This window comes from Desmodus rotundus, chromosome 6, assembly GCF_022682495.2.
Source record: "Desmodus rotundus isolate HL8 chromosome 6, HLdesRot8A.1, whole genome shotgun sequence".
Taxonomy (NCBI): Eukaryota; Metazoa; Chordata; class Mammalia; order Chiroptera; family Phyllostomidae; genus Desmodus; species Desmodus rotundus.
In genome coordinates this window covers 34,775,115-34,787,686 of record NC_071392.1, presented here as the reverse complement: position 1 = coordinate 34,787,686, position 12,572 = coordinate 34,775,115, and the positions used below count along the sequence as shown (strand labels likewise).

The window sequence follows — 12,572 nt, the reverse complement described above, 5'->3', positions numbered from 1 at the left end:
CTGGGAGCTTTATTCCCTCCTTTTTTTCTCTCTGCTTTATTTAATTTAAATATGTATATTATTTAAATTAAATACTGAATAAATCAAAACCACAAGTTTCTTTTTTTCCTTTTTAAATCCGTTTCTTACTCCTCCTTTAAGTTGAAAATGCATTCCTTCAGACGTGTTCTGAAGCTTCCATTTCTATCTCCACCATCACGTGCTGTGAATCTGTCTTAGTCTGCTCAGGATATCATTACACAATTCTGGGTGACTTAAACAACAGAAATGATTTTCTCACAGTTCTGGTAACTGGAAGCTCAAGAATAAGGTGTCAGCAGGGTTGGCGTCTTGGTTGAAGGCTCTCTCCTTAGGTTGCAGAAGCCACCTTCTTGCTGTGTCCTCACCTGGCAGAGGGAAGAGAGAGCTCTAGTGTTTCTTCCTCTTCTCAGAGCAGCACAAGCCCTGTTGGATTAGGGCCCCACCCTTACGACCGCTTTCAACCCCTGTCACTTCCTCACAGGCCCTCACTCCAAATACAATCACATTCAGCGTATGAATTTAGAGGGGGAAAATGCAAACATTTGTTCTGTAACAGATCAAGACCACAGATTTTGATTTTCCACTTTCCCTTTCTTTTCTAGATTCGAGATTTTTGTCTATTGCCCTTCGTCTTTAAAGCCCTGTGCTGATGAAGTTTAGAGAAATTGAGGTTTTCTCATTTTCCACAAATTAGAAAAACAATCCACTTCCATTCTAGCTCTGTGTACGCAAACATTCTTCCTTTTATCATGAACATCGGTCAAATGCTTGGAGAGGCAAATAATTTCAAGAAACGTTTCCTACCCGTAATATTGTTCAGAAAACTATTGGAATCGAATATTATTTTCTGGGTCCCCACTACCTGCTCTCCTGTCACTTCGCTTGACCTTGTCATTGATGACTTAGTAAAATTGGTTGGTGTCCCTGAGCTGTAATCACAATGGCCTCTAGCTCTGCCTCCATCCAAATTCTTTCATTCCTGTCTTAACATTTTCCACATGTCCTCAACTTTCACATACCCTTATAATTTTAGTAATTGAATGAAGCTTGATGAAGTTATTTGAATGTTCACCAATTTTTTTTCTTAGACCAAACATGACTTTTTATCTGTTGGCTTTGCGCAGAGACTTTGCATAACACTTGAATTTTGTAGTAAGGTTCATTTGGGCGTCTGCCACACCAGTCAGCATGCTCCCCAGTATGAGGAAAAGTGTTAGCTCTGCAGTCTTTACCTTGCAAAGCTCTCTGACTCTGAAAGCAGGGCAGGGAGTCTGAGGAAGGGAACCAGTCATAAAAAACATTAACCCATTTTCCCAGATGTCTTACTTCTCCTTGGGGGAATAGGCCCATTCATTTATTTTCCATTACCGTAGGCTCTGGCTTCTCTGTTTGTGAAGGCATTCCGCTTCTAATAGGATGCTGCTCTGGTCCCGGGAGAATACAGGCATGAGTGGGAGCTTTTGTGCAATGGCTCATCACCCCTTTAAACCCAGGAGAATGTGTAGCCAAGTTATGGTTCTTTTAAGAGTTCCAGCTTCTCCAGCTATGATTGCCTGAGCCTGGAGGTAGCTGGAAGTACACACTTAATCTCTGTTGTTTGTGCTATTTCAGGCGGATTTCCATTTTCATTCGGTTTACAAATCCAGACTCTTTGAATTTCCTTTGGATGATCTTCCAGCTGGTATGATATATATTTTTTAAATCAATGTATGGTTGCTTCTTTTGCACCCCCTATTAGGGGCCTGGCCTGCAACCCAGGCATGTGCCCGTATGGAGAATCGAACCAGTGACCCTTTGATTAGCAGTCTGGCGCTCAATCCACTGAGCCACAGCAGCCAGGGTGATATTCTTATATTGGCTTTAAAAAAAAAAAAAGACAACTTAAAGAATTCATTTTGATACTTCAGAGCTAACCTATAGGTGGAATATCAGCACACAACTGCTCATAACACTTTCAGAGAGAAAGTCAAGTGTCATCAAGAGGGAGAATAAAATGCAGACTAACCACATGCTTACAGTGGATGAGTTTGGAAAGATATAACGAGCACATTGAAGGAAAACTTTTTAAAATCAGATTCAAATAAGGTACCATAGGAGAAACAACATTAGAGCAAAAATTGGTCTGTGCAGATAACATATATAAAAATTCACTCTCGGTGAAATACTAAGTTGTAAACATAGGGAAGAACTCTTAATTAATCATTTTCCCATGTGTTGTTATCCTCATCTCTTTATGCCCAGCATTTTAAGGAAGAACTATTACAGATTAGCATTTTTATTTTATGTGCTATTTGTGAAATCAGTCTTTCCTTCTCAGGTAGGTTTATAGGTTCATTTACTTATACATGCCGAGTTGAGGGTTGCCCCCAAATCTTCACAGGACAATAGGGCAGAGTCCTTATACTTTGGACTCATGCAGTGGAGCGGTGCTTATGCAGAGCGCTAGCTCAGCTGGGCTCATGTGTGTCCTCTGAAGACAGGCACACTCCCAATAGCAGGCGTGGAGTTTCTTCCTCCCCTGCTTAGTGAGCCCTGATCATGGCCATAGCATATTTCTGAATTTTAATCTCACTTTAGTTTTTGTAGCAGCTCCATGAGGTAGAATTCTTGCTTCCATTTTATAGATGAAGCTCAGCTGCCTTGTCTCCTCCATGGTCCTGCAGCTGGGAGGAGACGGGAGGTTTGGATGAAGGCACAAGGAGAATGTTCTCTGGGAGAGAGGCACAGAAGAAATGGAAAAATTACTGGACTGAAAGCAAATCCTAAACTACTGCTTAGGAAAATGACCTAAAAGTTTACATTGTCTTATCATCAGAAAATGAAATGCGTTTTCTAATGTCCCTTTCTCTCTGAGATAAATTTGTAACTCCTTGACCTTCTGGGGTTTCCCTGTAGAGAAATAAAACCCTCCCCTACTCCCCGACTGCCAAGGGGACAGAAGGTCCTATTGGATAGAATTCACTATTTTGAAAAGATTGCAAATGAGCATTTAATGCTCTTTCTTCACTCAGGTACCTTAGACTGTTCCTTCAGTATCTTATGTAATTTTTAAAGTCCCTGTTATGGAAAGAAAGTAATTCATGACTAGCTGCCAGAAAATAAAGTCTTAATCTAATACATATTATTGGAAGTAATCAACATGAATTAACATTTAAAGTAATAAGTGCAGTTCCCCCTAAGGACTTTATTGTAGGCTTGCCATGATCCAATCTTGTAATTTGAAAAAAATCTTTGTTTAGGGCTTCCTTTGAAAAGAAATCTTGGAAGTGACTTCAGTTCTGCGGTTATTAAAAATGAGTTTTGAACATGTTCTTTGAAAACTCACATCTGTCTCAGTTGGTTTCTGGTTTTCTTTTCTCATCGGAAGTTAGCACTGTTGCCTGGCCAGGTAGCTCAGTTTGTTAGAGGGTCGTTCCCACGTGCTGAGGTTCCTTTAAAAAAAAAGTTGGCACTGTCACTTTTAAGTGTTGTCTTTCAGAATGCTTAGATTTACAGTGATTAGTTAGAAAGAAATAAGGAATAAATGTCAAAACTGCAATTGTTGTAAAATAAGCTTAGAAGTAAGCCTATTGATTTTTAGTTTAGTGCAGTTTCAGTGGGTTATAGATTATCAGCACCTTTGCCTTTCTGTGCATTACATATTTCCCAAAGATAGGGTACGACTGGGTACTCTCTGCACTTGTTTGATGCTAGAGCCTTTTGTTTTACTCAACACGTCCCTTAGGACTAGTGTCTTCTGTTATCAGTACATTACAGTTGGCCTTCAGTGTTGTATTAGTTTCAGTTGTACAGCAAAGCAGTTCGACATTTATATCATTTATGAAGTGCTCCACCAATAGGTCTAGCACCCACCTGGCCCCATACACAGTTATTGCAGTATTATTGACTGTATTCCCTATGCTGTCCTTTATAGCTCCATAACTATTTTGTAGCTACCAATCTGTACTTCTTAATACCTTCACCATTTTCACCCAGTTCCCCCAACTCCCTTCCCATCTGGCAACCACCAGTTTGTTCTCTGACATGCAAAGGAAACGTATCCATAAGGAGAAGATATCCATCAAATACACATCTGATAAGGGGTTAATATCCAAAATTTAAAAAGAACTCATACAACTTAGTACCAAAAAAACCACCAAACAATCCAATTAAAAAATGAGCAGAGGGCCTGAATAGACAGTTCTCCAAAGAGAATATACAGATGGCCGGTAGTCATATGAAAAGATGCTGGATGTCACTAGTCATCAGAGAAATGCAAATTAAAACCACACTGAGATACTACCTCATACCTGTGAGAGTGGCCATCAGCAATAAATCAACAAACAGCTAGCGTTGGCCAGTATGTGGAGAAAAGGGAGCCCTTGTGCAACGTAGCTGGGATTGCAGATTGGGGTGCCTGACTATGAGAAACTGTATAAGGAGGCTCCTCAAAAAATTAAAAATAGAACTACCATATGACCTAGCAATTCCACTTCTGGGTATTTATACTAAGAAATCCAAAACACCAATTTGAAAAGATATGTGCATCCCTGTGTTCACTACAGCATTATTACAGCATTATTTACAATAGGCAAGATATGGAGGCAACTTAAATGTTCATCAGTAGATGATTAGATAAAAAGATATGGTGTGTGTGTGTATATATAATATATATATAATGCAATATATATTATATATATATATATAATGGAATATTACTCGACTATAAAAATGAATGAAATTTTACCATTTGTGACAACGTGGTTGGACCTAGAGGGTATTGTGCAAAATGAAATAAGTCAGACAGAGAAAGACAAAGACCACATGATTTCACTCATACAGGGTGGGGTAAAAGCAGGTTTACAGTTGTGAGTATGCTAAACAGAGTTTATTCTTGTATTATTATTTATTAATTGTTGTATTATTTCCATATGAAAAACTGTAAACCTACTTTTTCCCCACCCTGTATATGGAATCTTAAGATTATTGTTTTAGGAACACATCTTGAAAAAAGCTTATTTATTTTCTGTGGACCCTGTAGCACTCAGTTTTAAAAAAAATTCCTACCATGAAATACACAACCCTTGTGTGCTGTTCAGTGAGTCTTGACACGTGCATGGTCCCTTTGTGAGCCCCAGAGCCGCACCGGGACCCCAAGGACTTCCGTTGTGCCTGTTCCCACTCATTGCCCCCCACTCCCAGTTCTGCAGTCTCCTTTCTGACTTTTTTTTTTTGGCCATGGATTAGTTTAGCCTGTTAGAGATCATCATACAAATGGAATCATATATTATGTCCTGCTTCTTTTGCTTAGCATATGCCTATGAGATTTGTGTTGTCAGGGGTAGCAATAGTTTGTTCTTTTAAATTATTAAGTATGTTCTGCTACATGAATATACCACAACTTTTTATTCATCTTGCTAATGGACATTTGGGTTGTTTCCAATTTTGGGATAATATTGAATAAAATACCTGAAAATCCTTGTAAAAATCTTTTCCTGGACACCTGTTTACATTTCTGCAAATACCCAGGAGTGAAATTACTGGGTCATAGGTAGCTACAGAAGTATGCTTACCTGTATAACAGTGTTTTCAAACTTGAGATGCATCTGAGTCACCCAGAAGGCTGGTTAAGCACAGGCTGCTGGCCCCATCACCGGAAGTTTCTTTAAAACACTTTTAATTGAGGTGTGGTTGACATACAAAAATTGTGTATAATTAACATATACAACTTGATGATTTTGGAGATAAATATACATTCATGAAGTTATTACCATAATCTATGCCATAAACATATCCATCAACTCCAAAAGTTTCCTCCTGTTCTCTCTTATTGTTATTATTAGTGATAGGAACACTGAACATAAGATCTCCACTCTTAGCAAAATTTCAAGTATATGCTATAGTACTGTTAACTATAGGCATTAACTATACTGCTGTACAGTACAGCATACCTGTAGGACTTACTCATCTTGTAAAATGAAACTTTGCACCTTCTGACTAATACCTCCCTGTGTCCCTCTCTCCCAGCCCCTGGCACCCACCATTCCACATTATATTTCTGTGAGGTTGACTGTTTTAGATTCTTCACATAAGCGGTGGCATGTAGTATTTGTCCTTCTGTGTCTGGCTTGTTTCACTTGACACTATGTCCTCCAGGTTCATCCATGATTTCACGAACAGCAGGATTTTCTTTTTTAAAGGCTGAATAATATCCCATTTAGAGACACACCACATTTTCTTCATCCAGCCATCCATCAATGGATAGTTAGGTTGCTTCAGTGTCTTGGCTGTTGTGAATAATGCTGCAGCGAAGATGGGAGTGCAGACATCTCTTTGGATCCTGATCTGAGTTTCTGTGGCTATATACCCAGTAGTGGGATTGCTGGAGCATATGGTAATTTTCTTCTTAATTTTTTGAGGCACCCCCACAGTGTTTTTCATAGTAGCTGCACCAATTTCTGGAGTTACTGATATAGTACATCTTGGATGGGTTATGAGAAATGAGAATTTTCATTTCTGACAAGTTCCCAGGTCATGCTGATGCCATTAGTCCAGGGATCACACTCTGAGAACTACTGTTTCATAAGAAATTGCCACACCCTTTTCGAAAGTGGTTATACCATCTTACACTCTCATCAGCGCCCTATGAGAGTTAATTACTCCACATCTTCACCAACATTTGGTGTGTCATTCTTTAATGAAGGTCAGTAGTGAATGTGAAGGTCAAGTTGGCCATTTAAAAGATTATAATGAAGAATGTGATGGTTTTATAGGAGAAAAATGAGAAAAACTTTTGAGAAAACTTAGAAGTAATGTTTGAGATTTTTTGAGTGATATTAATTCATGACATTTATTCAGTATTAATATGAACACAAATGTTTTGATTCATATTCTGCATTACTATTAAGTACAGCATTAAATATAAAATTCATAATGACTATGTAGTTATGTGGTTATAATTAATAATTATTATTAATTATAATTATTAATTAACAATTAAAGTATAATTATATAATTTATACTAGGAAGGGCTAATAAAACTTTGCCTTATATCAAAGAAACCTAGAAATTTCACCGAGTTCAATTTACTTTTATTTTCTTTTAGAATTCCAACAAGTAAGCATCACTCCACCAAAATTTATTTTGAAGCCAAGACCAAAAAGGACTAAACGGCAGGTATGTATTCATAGGTATATATCATGGTGCTTTAAAAACATTTGGCAACTAAACTAGTTGCCAGTAGAGTGAACCCACATGAAGTCTCTGTGAGAAGGTAGTAGGCAAGACATTTGTCAGGGGTGGTGAACAGTTGATGGCTTCTGTCATTAGCAGTGAAGACGGGGCTATATTATTTCGTAGACTCAATAAGGACTCAGATAGTGGTGATGATGCGGCTACCCATCATGGGTGATGGGGCCTCTGTTGTGGCTTCTCAGACTCCTTGTGACATAGGCCTCTTTCCTGGCTTGGTGTGCGCCTCATCGTGGGATCTACTTGGATGGTGCATAGCCTTGTGTTTATCCTTTCAAACTACCCTCTTAAGAGTGAATCCATCAGGTTTTGAAGCCACACATGCTACTGTCACACTTGAGCTACTTTGGAGTCTGAAATGTAAAATTAGGATGTCAACTTTATGAATGTTCAGTGGATCTTGGACTTTGTAATAACAACTCTTTGTAGAGTGCTTTATACCACATGAAGCACTATACTATTATTCTTCTTACCCAGGAAAAAAAATGATGGCTCTAAAATGTAAAAAAATGACTTGTGTAGAATTATGGAGCTGGTAAATGGTTCAGACAGCATAGGAACTCTGGCCATCAGAATGAAGCTGTCCTCCCCACGGCAGTGGCGGTGGGTGGGTGTGTGTCCTAACAAACACCGGATGAGGGAAATAGCTCTCCGGTAAGATCAAGCAGTTGGAGGAAATGGGTATTTTTAAAACACATATGTTTAATAAGTATGAAATAAAGTATGTTTACAGACAGATTTCTAATCTGTGAATAATAATTGCTAGATTTTATTGAGTACTTACCATGTACCTGTTCTAAGAATTTTAATTGTATATACACTTTTAATCCTGATAAGATTATGAGGAAGGTATTATTATCATCCCCACTTTACTGATAAGGATGTTGAAGTATAAGAGGTTTAAGTAACTTGCCCACAGTTGCTTTGGGTTACTCAGTGGTGGATCTGAGATTCTTATGTAGGAGATCTGGTTTCTGAGAAGTTCTTAAACTGACATATGCTTAACACACTGCCCCTCAGAAGTCCTTGTCAATTACCCCTCAGAAGGTTCTGTCAATTACTACCATGAACTTTATATATATTGTGAATATAAATATATATAGAAGCCCGATTAAATAGATAAAAATAATTACTATCAGTATTTAATTTGAAATAGGAATTGTTTTCATGAGTTAATAACTGAGACAATAGGATAATTTTCTGTTGACATAATTTTTGATGGTTTTCATACCCATTTGCAACATCCAGTCATATGCGAAGCAGACAAATTCTTGATTGCTCTTTCTGAGAAGCCAGTGGACCCAGGGAGATGAAGTGTTATAGAACTATGTGTCCAATATTGGCAATTCTGACCTTCAGAAACTGTTGAAAGTAGTGAGAGAGAGTCTACTGTATGAACTGGTAAGGCTCAGATCTCTTCCATGTTAACAAACTGTAGAAATGATCTCTGAAAGTATAGTCTTAGGTTTCTTCTGTATTAAAAAAGCAGAGACTAGCATCATAAAAATATCCATTTTTGAAGAGACTGTTATATTTTTGGTTCCTAAACCCCAAATTATAGTCTATTATTCTCTATCAACTTGTAAGGGATTTTGGGGGAAAAAAAGGTTTTTAAAGTTTTGAATGTGTAAGCAATGAACAAAATCCACAGAGCAGAAAATTTTTAGTTTACCTTAAATGCAGTACTCAAAATACACATTCATTATTGATTTAGTTTGATTGTATACCCTCATCACAAGAATGGCCCTTGGGCAAGTGGGCAAAAAGATTTATTGAAAAACTGTATATTGAAGCATGACGTAAGGAAAAAGTTAATTTTGCAGATCTCATTAAGATGGTGTATAGACTAACTGCAGAGAACAAAGGACTATGGCTGCCTTAGTGCCTCTTGTGAGTAGCATTCATTGGTCGTGATTTTGAAGGTGGAGAAAATTTGTTGTTGAGCAGACAGACACAGCTGCACTAGATAACTCCAGACTGCCTGGGAACTCTCAAAACTGTCCTACCAAAGCTCCTGTGTCATTTGGGGATCCCCTGATCCCTACCAGAGGAAGGGGCACATCTCAATCCCACATTTCGAGATTAAAGAATAAAACTGCCAATCATCCCACTCCCTGTAGACCTCTCAGAGGGCCTTAGGGGCTTAAACCATTTTATTATAATCTCTGAGATCTATTGTCAAAATAGCCTGAGTGAAATAAATGGAAGTACAACATGAAATATATATACTTTGATTTCATATGCATATATATTTCTGGAAGGAACCAGTAACCGTGCTGTACCCACTGTTGGGGAAGGATAAAAACTAGGAAGATAGGGGACAGAGGTGCGAGGAAGACTTTTGTTCTCTCCTTTTTTATAGTTCTTTAGTTTATGAACCATGTAAAGTTTTTACTTACTCAAAACCTAAGTACATTGATGAAAATGAAAAAATAAATACTAAATGAATAAATGGGGAAATGGTTTGGTTTATTTTTCCCATATTTTTTAGTTTTTCTTATTTAAATTTTTTCAGCTTTCTTGAGGTATAATTGAAAATAAAACTGTAAGATATTTAAGTGTACCCTGGAAAACATTTCCCCCATGGAGATGATTAAGTCATCTGTCACCTCACATACTAACCTTTCTTTCGGGTGAGAGCATTGAAGTTCTACTTTCTTAGCAAATTTCACTTATACAATACAATATTATTAATGTGTCCATCACTGGATAAATGGATCAAGAAGATGTGGCATATGTACAATAGAGTATTACTTAGCCTTAGGTCCAGAATACAAAAATGCATGGTATCATTTATAAATGGAATCTTAAAAAAACAACAAAAAATGTCAAACTCATAGAAACAGAGTAGAAAAACAGTTGTCAGGGTCTAGGAGGTAGGGGAAATAGGGGGAGGTCTGTGAAAGGGCACATACTTTTAGCTGTAAGATGAATAGAGTCGAGAATCTAGTATATAACATATTTTTTAGTTTTTCACAGCCCGGTTCAGAGGGCCTATTTAGGTGCCATTTCTATATTGCAGCTGCGGCAACGTCCTCGAAATGTAGAGGAGGAAACCAAATACATTGAACTGATGATTGTGAACGATCATCTCATGGTAGGATTTGCTGAATTTGTTGTTGTTTGAACTTGTTTATACCTTGAATAAAACTGGTCAACGCAGCAATATGTTTAGAAGAAAGAGGCCCACACACCTGTCACCTGGACAAGGTATTTGTGTAACCAAATATATTTAGCAAATATAAGCAATACCTACAAGTAGGAAATCCCTTTAGGCGAAAGTAAGTAACAGTATTTGGTGAGGTTCCAAAAATATTTCTGGGACTCGTGATGTCAACTGTTACTTGTCAACTGTTACTTGACTAATGCAGGGCCTAATATCTCCTCTTACTAAAATGGCAAGGTTTAAAAAAATGAAAACTTCTACTTTATATTGAAAAAGTAAGTGAGACACCAATAATGTGACACTTTAGTTTGCAATGTGCGTCTTTATCCTAATGAGATAAAAGCAGCTGCTCTATTTCTGTCTTGCTGTGCAGTAAACCACATGGAAAAGCTTATATAGCCAAGTAGTAAAGATTAGGATAAGATCCTAGCGAAACTTCCAGTTTTGATGACTCAGTTATTTTGTTATATTCAATTGCATATATTAATTTCATAAGCATGTTGTATATTAATTCGTGGGCACATTGTAGTCATATGGTTATAGTCACAGCACAGCAGTGAGTTATAATGCTAATTGTTCTGTGTAACCAGACTAAGACTAATGAACTAAAAGTGTTCAGTGATGGATGCTGCTCGATTTTACTTAATTTCAGGTGAAAGTATATTTAGATTTACTTTGAATGATGTATTTGAAGGAAAATGTCATTTATTTATACATGATTAAACAAATAATATCAATTTTCATTATTTTTAATAACAGTGCAATCAAGATTGACTGCTTCTTTCTCGTTCAGGCTAAGACTAAGTTTTATCTTTCTACCTTTTCGGATTCAGTGAATGTTACGGTTCCTGGTATTTTTACAAAGCAAGAATAAGTTTCAAAAACATATTTTGGACATTTTGGGATATCACAAATTCAGATGTCTGTGGACATCTTTATGCAGTTAACACAAATAAAGTGAGCCAGGTATTAAACAATAGGGAGGGTGTGGCTTGTGGCGACAGGAAAGTCGCATGGCCTGTCTAATGGGAGCCGCTGCTTCCCAGCAGTGACCAGTTATTACAGTGGAAGGATGCTAATTTCAAATGAAGCCAGAAATCAGGTTTTACAAGGCATTACCTGATTTTTGAAACAGCACTGAGGCCAAACAAAAGATATATGTGATCCACATCTAGCCCATTAGCTGCCTCTTTGTGACCCTTGCAGCTTTCTTCCCTTACTGAGTGAGTCTTACAGAACATAAATTTTGATACTTTTAGCAATGTTCACATTGCCTTTTTCTGACTTCAACACTACTTATATTTGTATGTCTTGTAATTCATAGATAACTTTCATATGTCTTCATCCTTTCGAATAACAATCTCGTGATAGAAATAAACTTGTGAAATGGATGGAATGGGTATTTTTCCTTCATCTCACAGATGAATAAACTGAGGCCTTCAATTTTTAAGAGCCTTTTCTCAGACTACACAGCATGTAGAAGACTAGGTTTCAATTCTTACATTTTTTTTTTTACAGAAAACCTTAGAGATCTTTCAATTACACCATGTTTTCTCTGCTGAGGTGACTCTTTGCTGATGACTTTGAAAGCCCTTCACTTTCTTTTTTTACTTTCAGTTCAAAAAACACCGTCTTTCAGTTGTACATACCAACACGTATGCAAAATCTGTGGTGAACATGGCGGATTTAGTAAGTATCAACCCAATTCGATGTTGCCATAGAGGAATTTTATCTCTTGATTATTAATAGAACACATAACATGGTTCTTAGATTTTCACTACTCTCAAGTTAACACTTCAGCCAAGGTGTCCCGTAAATCCCTCGTCACCTTGAAGTTGACCTTATTGACTCTGATATCTGGCTGGGAAGATGATGAAAGGAAGTGGCCAAAATTAGCCACTGATTTATGCCTAATGTTCCTTCCTGTATTTTTTCACATTAGAAAAGAAAAGGTTGGGTCATAGGCCCTAACAGACACTCACCACGTACCCACCAATGGAGAGCAGTGTAAGCGTTGCCTTTCTCCAAAGGGTGCCTGGCGCTATGGGAATGATGCAACTAAATGATCCTCCTGTCCCTGCTTTCCACAGCTTCCTCTGACAAGGCAGTGCCGGCACCTTGTCCATGAACTTAGTCAGGGGCAGTCAGGCTGCAT

At 37.7% G+C, this 12,572-nt stretch overlaps 1 protein-coding gene across 11 annotated transcripts in view; it reads left to right on the top strand.

Moving 5' to 3' along the window:
• The window catches only part of ADAM22 (ADAM metallopeptidase domain 22), a 221,584-nt gene that overhangs the window by 140,112 nt on the left and 68,900 nt on the right, over positions 1-12,572 (top strand). For all 11 annotated transcript variants that reach the window (XM_045194380.3, XM_045194376.3, XM_024557684.4 and 8 more), the window contains exons 7-10: positions 1,633-1,702; positions 7,106-7,176; positions 10,274-10,348; positions 12,035-12,106. In XM_045194380.3, the coding sequence (XP_045050315.2) occupies positions 1,633-1,702; positions 7,106-7,176; positions 10,274-10,348; positions 12,035-12,106 (288 nt within the window). The remainder of the gene's footprint in view (positions 1-1,632; positions 1,703-7,105; positions 7,177-10,273; positions 10,349-12,034; positions 12,107-12,572) is intronic.